A 10107-nucleotide genomic window follows, 5' to 3' on the forward strand; every position below is an offset into this window, starting at 1 on the left:
TCCTCAGCCTCCCGCCGTAAAATTAGAGAAACAAGAAAATACTGTGCTCACCCTCGCCAAAAATTAGGCTACAAAGAGCCGTAAAACGTCATCAATTTTATGCATCGTTGCAATATTAATTTAGAGATGGAGAGTGGAATGTTTGGGGTAATTTAACAGATAATCTCTGTCAACGAGATGATGACACAAACAGTTGTCTTTAATCCCGATAAGAGTAAGCCTTTTACTATGCTGGTAAATGTCTCAAATTACGCCAACGCGGCTCGCAAGGGATCAATGAAGCGCCCGCAAAGGATCTAGGAAAAATTCGCATACTATACGCTCCCTAAGATTGTTTATTGTCATTTGAACGTAATTTACATTTTCCTCAGACAAAGCAGCCAAATCAGCTAAATCAACTTGAATAGCATGTGTTGAATTGAATTAGTTTTCTTCATTTTTGAAGTTTGGCTCCATTTCATCGTAAGTTGCCTGAAATATAACAAGTTTAAAACTCAGTTCATACAAAAAGATCGTGTTGTTTTCAATCAGAACAAATAGGAGAGGGCAGATCCGGAGAGAATTACATTTTATATTTAGCATGATGCCAATTAATTCCTGGGAAACAGCTGCTAACTGCACTTAAGAGGCCGCCACCCACTACCCCAAGGCACTGCGCGCTTATTACGAGTTCAGCCGTATTTTAATGAGACTGCAGTGTCCGTGCTTACTCTCACGCAGAAATTTTAGAGCTGGTGAATTCTTTGCTGATCTAACTTTGCTGATTCCGAACCATGATCGCTGAAATCATCGGCCTTTTAATCCTTCTTGTGGCTGTTTATATCGCGTCCACAATTTGGCAACTCCGATGTTTTCCACCTGGTCCTTTCCCGCTACCTCTGGTTGGGAATCTTCTTTCGATCGAACAAAACAGACCTTATGCAGCTTTAGCAAACATGGCGAAAAAGTATGGAAAATTGGTCCGAATCCACATGGGGAGAAGAAAAGTCATTGTAATCAATAGTTACGAAATTGCAAGAGAAGCGCTTGTCACAAAAGCAGAGGATTTTGCCGGACGACCTCCACATTTCTTCGGTAACATTTTTGGTCGAGATTGTACAGATATTGTGTTCCAAACTTTTAACAAGACATGGAAGAAGCAGCATAAACTTGCTTTATCAGCTCTGCGACTAGCCGAGGCAAAAGCCAACATGACTGATCATGCAGAAAGGTTATGCATCAGATTTCAGTCCTTTGATGGAAAGCCATTTTATCCTCACGATTTAGTTTTCAATTCTTTAGCCAATTGCCTCTCGTCTCTAATTTTTGGCGAAGAACACAAACTTGATGATTGTGAAATAAAAAAGCTTGTGAACGCCACTCATGTTTTTCGTGATTCTCTCGGTGCTGCTAATTTGCTCGACACCTTCCCAGTGTTGAAGTATATTCCATTTAACATCATCAAGAAAGCAAAGCGCGCTGGTGAAATCCGAGATGAAATTTTTGAAAGGAAATTTGGGGAACATGTTTCGACCTATCAAGAGGATAATATCCGTGATTTGATGGATGCCATGCTGAAGGGCTTCCACGAAATGGCCGACGATGGTTTGGTTACAAAGAAGCATGTGATTTCAAGGTAGGATGCATTGTTCTCAACTTCTGTTCAGGTGTTTCTGAGAGGATCGTACTAACAGAGTTTTCAATGTAAGGGTGGTAGGCTATTTAGCAATACGGCAAAAAAATATATATATCATTACATAATATACATAATAATTATTATAATTATTATTATTATATTATGCAATAATTATAATAATTACATAATAAAGAATTTAGTTGATTCTCTTCGGGTCGCATTTTGCTTTGTTCTTAGTTATCGTTTAGGCGTTTAGAGAATCTAATCACAATAGGATAATATGCTCACGAATGCGCAATTGTCTTTTGTTACAAAGAAAACAAGTGATTTACATAGTGCGGAGAACTTTGTTGAGTGAAAGTATGAAAGACAGAGAAAGAATGTTTTGCCGGCGGCTGTAATTATGTAATTTACCTGACTCCTTAGGGACCTCTGACGTAATCATGACGGCGAACACAAGGAAAGCTTTGATTAAAATTGAATTGAAAGCTGTTATGAGTCTTACGAGTTACTCGAAGAAGACTTAATCGTCTTTATCAATAGCATTAGAACTCCTCTTATGTGTAACGGGTAAAGTCTAGGATTAGTACCAAGAAGAGATGTGAATGATATGCTGTCGAGGTTCTCGTTATCGGAAAAAAGCAAAATTAGGTGATTTCATGTTCCTTTAAAAGATGCATCCAGGAAATCCAGATGATATTCGCTTTTGTCGCCTTCAGCTTTTGCATTTTGGCGTCAAACCTCAAAAAGGTTTTGACACAAAACACAATTTGCATTTTCTTTCAATGAGCAAAATTAATACAACAGGCACGCTTCAATACATTGCTTTACTTTTTGAATAAAGCGCATTTTGATAGAGTTTCGTAAAAACGAAAATCAGTGTAATTACAAGGGCCAATCAGAGCCAAGAAAAATATTACAACAAACCAATGAGAACTCTAAGTGAAAGCAAGCAAACAGCCTAAAAGGGGGGGGGGGGGAGGGGAAACATGAGAATCGTGATTTGTTCTATGATGGTAATTGAACTGAGTGGGGTACAATTAAGTCTGAAATCGTACACGTGATTTGAAATCACAAGTATGACTGCAGGCTAAAATTGTACGACACTAAGTTAAATTAGCACTTTATTGCAATCATTTTGAAATCACAAAATTCAGTTTCTCAGATACAAGATTTTTGAGTCTGCTCAAAAGTTTTAATAATCTAGTAGTGAGCTGCAGGTTTGTTGAAAGTTGCAAAAGTTGCTTTAATTTCATTTTCCTGCAATTTAATTGGTTTCTTCAGACAAGCGATTGGTTGTTACATTTTAGTAAAGTTTCATCATTAGCTGGGAAAAAGATGCGATTTAAAACAAAAAATGGTGCGGCTCATGAATAAATTAGTGCCATTGAATATTGAGAGCCTATTAGATCACAAGGATTGCCAGTGATTTCAAAATGAATGCAATTAAGTTTAGTTTTAATCTGATTGGTTAAGCAGGTGGCGCCAATTTGTGCCGTATCTTAACGAGCCAGCAGGGCGAGTCAATATACGAAAAAAGAATAAAAATCCTCACCGATACTACACACCATAACGTCTAGTAAATTATTTATTATCTAACTGCTTTATTTTATGCGCAGCTCTTAAAAAAGTTGAAAGGCAAAGCAGATAGAGAAGCGTAGCGCGCAGCTGACCGGTTAGACAGTTTTTTTACTATACAAAATAACCAACTTTCCAATATCGCAGGATATTTTTACTCGATTTGCGCGTTATTTGAACTCTTCCTAGGGCAGTTGGATAATAGTAATAATCCAATATCAATCTTTGGACGTAATGGAATAACATATAATTCACTGCTGATTTTTTATTTTGTTCAAACATAACCATGATTTTCATCCTTTACAGCGCATCTGATTTCTTTTTTCCTGGCACTGAAACTCCCTCCAGTGTTATCACGTGGGCCCTATATTACGTCATTAAATACCCGGATGTGCAGGCCAAGCTCCATTGTCAGTTGGATTACGTCATAGGCAGCACAAATCGCCTGCCGGAAATTTCTGACAAACCAAATTTGCCTTATTTAAATGCATTTATCACCGAGGTTCTCCGTATTGTGAGTGAAACTCCACTCGCCGTTCCCCACTCAACAACTCGGGACACGTCCCTCGCTGGATTTAAGATCCCTCGGGACACGACTGTGTTTCTTAATCTCTGGGCCATACACCATGATCCCGATATCTGGGTCGACCCATTCAGCTTCCGCCCAGAGCGCTTCTTGGACGAAAACGGCCAACTGCACGTGCAAGGCGTCATGTCATTTTCAGCAGGAAAACGGTCATGCACAGGAGAGTCTTTTGCGAGGAAAGCAGTTTTCTTGTATCTTGCCCGATTGTTAAGCAGATTCAGATTTGAGTGCCTCGAGGGAACAACATTACCTAAAGAAGAAGAAAGCGTGTTCGGAGTCGTGCTTGATTGTAAGCCCTTCCAGATGCATGCCATACCCAGAGACAAGGACGAAAAGTAACGAAAGAAAAATCAGTTCGAGTCTGAAAGAAAGTGTGTACAGGAATATTATTTCCCTTTTATCCGTTAGTGTTAGAATTTGAGCAGATTTAGCAATCGCGGCAAGAGATCGCCAATAAGAACATAGCAATGTACCTTAGCCTGGGCACAAATATTTTTAACAAACCGATAGACAAATAGTTTGCAGTCAGTCGGTGGAGGCAAGCGAAAAATCTTGTGGGTGAAGAATGCCGTTGCCCAGACATTCGCCTATCATCTCTGGTAGGCCATGTCGCTTGATAGCCTTGGCACAAGGCTGGGCACGATTGGGCACAAGCACGTGCTGCGCTAAAACTTGCCTGCACTGTTTAGTTGCGTTATATCTACAGAAAATAACGGCAAACATCAGCTATTTTGTAGCAGGGACGTCACACCTACAGACCATAACTTTAAATGTGTGTTCATATGAAGAAATGACGTCATACCGGCACACACCAGCGTTAAATTTGTACAGTTCATGAGGAAGTGACATCGTACCGACAGGCCATAGTCTTCATATATGAAGATGCGACGTCTTGCATATGGACCCGATATTTATTGTTTTAAAGTGACGTCATAACTAGAGACGGCAGTTTCTATACATTTCGAAGCGACGACTTAACAAAAAGATTTTATGTTATAGTGCGTCTGTTAGTAATAGATCACATATGATGTCAAAGTAGGAACAAAAAAGTGTTACTGATGTTCTTAAAACATCTTCACGTCTTCTTTGATCTATTGATGAACAGGCGCAGGGCAACACGAATCTATTTGTTTTTCTGTAACGAAAATGCAAAATTTTGTCAGACGTCATCTATGCGTCTAACTGCCAATAGGTTATGAGTAAGAACCAGTAAAAACATAATGCATGTAGAATTCAGTTTTTCATTGAGATACAGTGTACCTTTTGACAATAACGTTTAAGCATACATCACAAAGCAATTATTTGCAAAGGTACCAGTTGAACTACCAGTAAAGTTCGGCAGCTCTCTTTGAATCTTTTGGCATATCGATGTGAGACCATGTAATTCTTTCCAACAGTCCCACCTACCATTATAGAGACTATAATGTACATGCTGGGTGGATGCAAAACCATCCTGCGGTTCCTTTAGTTTTATGCTAGGGGCTTTCGCGCAGTATTTATAATTTTCAGTTAGCTTGCCGGCTGTACTCTGAAAAAAAAAAAAAAGAGAAAAAAAAGGTATCCGAAAAGCTAACAGTAGTTCGTTTGTATTTAACAAACACAGATGATTAAGAAAGGAGCTAGATGCCCAGGTTTTACCGACCTTATTACTATTAGGACTATGTATTAAGACAAGAACTGTAAACTGTGTTGTTACTTAACATTGACGAAAAGTGAACCTTGAACTATTAATATGCCATAGGAGTTTCTTAGATTGCAGCATCTCCTATTCCTACTTAACAATTCCTGGATGCCTTGTTAAGCAGAGGTCTTTTTTTTCATGGATTACAATACCCTATAGAATTCTACAATGATTGTACATGTAAGACTTACCTTAACAGTCTGAATGCCTTTTTTTTTTTTATAAGATATCATAAAAAAGGGTCTCTTTGTTATTAACCATTAGCCGTAAAACGGCAAAGAGATAGCCGCTTGACGTAAACGCTAATTCTATCTCTACGCCTCTGCAGACTGTCTACATTCTTCCGGCCTACTTTACTATGCAAGCTCTAAAGAACATGCTTGTATGTTCCCTATCAATAGATATGGGTGGGTGGCCAGCTGGTTGACCTCAGTTGGGAAATTAAACATTTGTCGTTAGAACACTGACCCAAACAATTTCACGAGACTTTTGAAATGATCAACAGATTAACTAATTATTCAGATAACCTGTATCAACCTGTGACTGCGTTAGCCAAAACAAGAACTTTCGTGTGGGTCCAAAGGAAGGTCAGTAAACACATCCACTTGAAAGTTAAAGAAGACTATCACATTTCAAGGAAACTCAACACGTTAGCTCAAACCCAAAACACTTCAGACTTTCAATTCATAAAGCAATTAGATTCTAAATGTAAACAATTGACTAAATCATACTTAAATGACCAACTAACTGACTCACTGAATTAACTTATACTTCGTAATAAAATGGCAAAATTTTAACCGACAGTGTCAAATTGAGGTGGGCTTATTATTTATCCGGATACAGATTTGTGTTTCGTTCCAGTTACGGCAATGATCACTCGATTTTAACAAAAGTAACTTACTCTTTCGCCATTACCTTGCCGAATATTTAACACATACCTGGTTTAAAATGTTGACCCTTTGACTTACACTCAGTCGGGCGCTGAACTGCCAAAGCGTGAAAATGAATTATACTCATCAAAAACAACAAAAAAATGTTAAGTTTTTATTCTTAACCCAAAAACAGTAGTTAAAATACGCAAAAATTGTCCACATTCAGTTTTTAAAATGAAAGTTATTACTTGTCTGGCCTGCAGATAGCTATTGCTTTTGTACTCGGCCCAGCCTTTCAAATCCTATAAAGTCTGAAATCCTTAAATTACAAGCTTAGTAAAACTACTGCTTTCAAGTGCAACTCTCTTTTGTAGCGTCAAGTTACACTATTGATGTATTGTTGTCCAAGAGCTCCATGAATTCACAAACCTTTATTTAGTATATCTACAATTCTAGAATCCAAATTCGAAAACAGAAAAACACACAGATGTGATAGTTCAAAAGTTCAATAAATAAAGACAGTATTTACATGGTATAAGAAAAACATATCTTTTTGGGTTGACATGCCCTTTACACGCTGCCGTTTCCGCCCCGACTACAATTTCTCAGCAAGTGCCTTTATCCCTCTCTATTACTAAAATATGGTAAATGATATCTTTATAGACCTTTAAGTCGACTGTCGCGAATGGCTCCCTTGCCATTCGCGACAGATCCAGGAGTTGAGGACTTAAATAGAAAAAGTACTTCGCAATAATAATAGTAATACGTATGATTTGAGAAAGTGAACTCGGCCGATTTTAGCGTCAACATTTAGGAGGGATATCCAATCCAGTTTTGGCTGAAACCTTATGAAGGATCAAAGATTAACTATAATCACATCACTTTGCTTGTTTCAACTCAATTCAGTTAAGCTGATCACAAATGAAATAAGGTTGAATTATAGGCAGCAACGAAGGTTTAGAAAGAGGGGGTGTACTGAAAGGGCTGTTGTATTCCCTCAGGGAACTGTCAAGATGGGTATTTTAGGAGTGACGCTTTGGTGTTAGCGCGATTTTTCGGCTCCCTCCTCTGAGCCCGATACGTATCTGCTCCTTTTGGAGGAGTCTGATCAGTACCCAAAGCTTTTCGCTTTCCTAACCTCATTGTTGAGGTTGACGTCTGAGATAAGTGTACACTGTGCAGAATGCGCTATTTCACAGCGTCGCTCTGCAAGATGCGTAGTTCATAACCCACAGATTGTAGATGGAAAGAATACACCTTAGATGTTGTTAATTTGGTTTTTCTGTATTTATATAGTCAATCATTTATATTTAGAAAGCTTCCAGTCCACTCTGCCTTTCTAACCATTTGTGATTCAAACTCAAAATGGCGAATCACGAAGGGTAACATTTCTGGCAAAAATAACTTTTGAATTCCAAGACGCTAATCCATTCCACCACGGGGGTTATTATCTTGTTGAAGATATATTTGTAAAGAAGCAAAACACGCGGACGTGATTTTCAGCTGTGACTGGTTTCGGTAACATTTCTGGCAAAAAAAACTTTTGAATTCCCAGACGCTAACCCATTCCACAGCGGGGGTTATTATCTTGTTGAAGATATATTTGTGACAAACCGAAAACGTTATTTTCAGCTGTGACTGGTTTCGGTGAATGCTGGATATGATCAGCAAAGCTCGATAAAGGGTGTGGGCCTTAGTTTGTACCAAGAATATACATGAATGCACTTTTTATATTTTGTTTTTGTTTTTGTCTTCATTTTTTTTCTTGTTACTACAAATTTTTTAAACATGGTTCAAGTACCGTTCAGTCCCTGGGGAGCAATTTACACGCAAACATATCAGACTTCTAAGAATCCAGAATTGGTTAATTTGGGTTATACAAGGGGAGATTATTTTCAAGGTTAATCTCAGTTGATTAAATAATTAGCTGCACACGAGCGCTTTTCAAGACCTATCACAAATCGCTTCTCTTCTTGCTCCGCTGTTGTCGCCCAATTCAAGTCTATAAAACAAGGCAGATGGATAGTTAAATACCCAGCCGAGAACAAATATTCTCGGCTGCTTATCGTCCGTCGTTGAAAAGTGGATGCACGCTAATTGAGGAGTTAAGCAGGTTTTTGGGTTCTAAGCAAGAGTTACAAAATAAGGAGAATTACAATGTTAACTGTTAGTGGCGAAAATATGAAGAACTTCAGCTGCGATGCCAGATTCTCGGATTCTGACCGAAGCTTCCCGCCAAAGAGAGACATCTTGTTTTCAATAGATTCAAAACATGTAATTGCATTCCCTTTCAGGGTTACTGTGGGTCGATTAGATTATTAGTTCCACGTGAGTGTCTTGCAAGACCTGTCATAAACCGCTTCTTTTTTTGCTTCGCTGTCGTCGCCCAATTACATAAAATAAGGCAGATGAATAGTTAAATACTTATAAGCAATTTTGTTGTATTCGAGTATTTTTAATCGTTGTTTGTATTTTGACGCACTCGGCGGGCTTGTAAAAAATACACCACTACTCTAAGAAATACGCAGCGATACTACACAGCAAAACGTCTAGGAAGATGTATTTGACCAACGGGCACAATAGATACCCAGCCGAGAACAAATATTTTCGGCCGGTTATCAATTGCGCCCGTTGTTGAAAAATGGGTCAACGCTAATTTAGGCCTTAAGCAGGTTTTTGGGTTCAAAGCAAGATCTTAGGAAATGAAATGAAAATAGTAGAACTTTTTGCAAAGCTATGAAACTTATAACTGTCGTAGCGTGTAGCATTATGAGATATAATAATCAGAATTACAATGTTAACTGTTAGTTGCGAAACTGGGACCTTCAGCTACGATGCCAGATTCTCGGATCCTGATCAAAGCTTCCCGCCAAGAGAGACATCTTGTTTTCAACAAATTCAAAACATTTAATTACATTCCCTTTATGATTTAGACGCAAGACCTCGAAACCATACCGTGTTGGGCGGAACATAGCTGTTTGAACGCCGGGAACCAGCAGTTGAGCACGCCACACTCGGCGAAAGGCACCAATGACTCTCGAACTGTCTTTTATTCTTTCTTTGATTAATCGGTTCTCCAGTTCGCATTTTTACTTACATCCAAGTTTACTTCATTCTGTGTAACTCTGGTTAATCTCTTAGGTTCCGACTCTTTAATTCTAACTGAATACTTCTCACTGACACGTGCTGCTAAACGCTCACTTCAACTACGGAATTCTGTCTCTACACTTCTGCACAATGTCTACTTAACAAATAGATTCTAAGTTGCCGGGCGTCTGTTCAGTAATAGATCACAGATGACGTCAAAACGTGGTAAGAACAGAAAAGTGGCACACGAGGCGCAGCCGAATGTGTCACTGATGTTCTTACCGCATTTTGACGTCCTCTGTGATCTATTACTTAACAGACGCACGGCAACTTGGAATCTATTTGTTTTATATAATAAAGAATTAAAAAAAGTTTTAACGATGATGTCATCTATACGTCTGTCCTCCAATAGATCATAAGTGAGAACCAATCACAATGCGTGCATGACTGAGCTTATTAAAATAATAGAATATAAATTCTTCTATTCTACGCTACTAAGCAAGCGCTTAAGAACTACTGCTCTGATAGGTAAGTTCTGAAGTACACAATGCTTATATATATTTACCATTGATAGATATGTGTGAGCATGCCAGCTGGCTGACCTTAGGAAACTAAACCTTTTGTGGTTTGAACACTAACCCAAAATGCATGAACATTGCATGACTCAAAACACGAACTTTCGTGTGGG

The 10107-nt window shown here is 38.6% G+C and overlaps 1 protein-coding gene across 1 annotated transcript; it reads left to right on the forward strand.

Moving 5' to 3' along the window:
- The first annotated feature begins 692 nt into the window (after nucleotides 1-692).
- LOC131776743 (cytochrome P450 1A1-like) lies at nucleotides 693-6257 on the forward strand. The gene is made up of 2 exons (XM_059092970.2): nucleotides 693-1615; nucleotides 3500-6257. The coding sequence occupies exons 1-2, from the start codon at nucleotides 774-776 to the stop codon at nucleotides 4116-4118; spliced, it is 1461 nt and encodes a 486-aa protein (XP_058948953.2). The 5' UTR covers nucleotides 693-773; the 3' UTR covers nucleotides 4119-6257.
- The last annotated feature ends 3850 nt before the right edge of the window (nucleotides 6258-10107 follow it).

This window comes from Pocillopora verrucosa, chromosome 5, assembly GCF_036669915.1.
Source record: "Pocillopora verrucosa isolate sample1 chromosome 5, ASM3666991v2, whole genome shotgun sequence".
Classification (NCBI taxonomy): domain Eukaryota; kingdom Metazoa; phylum Cnidaria; class Anthozoa; order Scleractinia; family Pocilloporidae; genus Pocillopora; species Pocillopora verrucosa.

Bases quoted from the DNA above. Each gene is read 5' to 3' on its own strand.
- LOC131776743 (XM_059092970.2), top strand. From the start codon at position 774: ATGATCGCTGAAATCATCGGCCTTTTAATCCTTCTTGTGGCTGTTTAT. The intron at 1,616-3,499 runs GTAGGATGCATT...CATCCTTTACAG, and splicing joins AAGAAGCATGTGATTTCAAG to CGCATCTGATTTCTTTTTTC.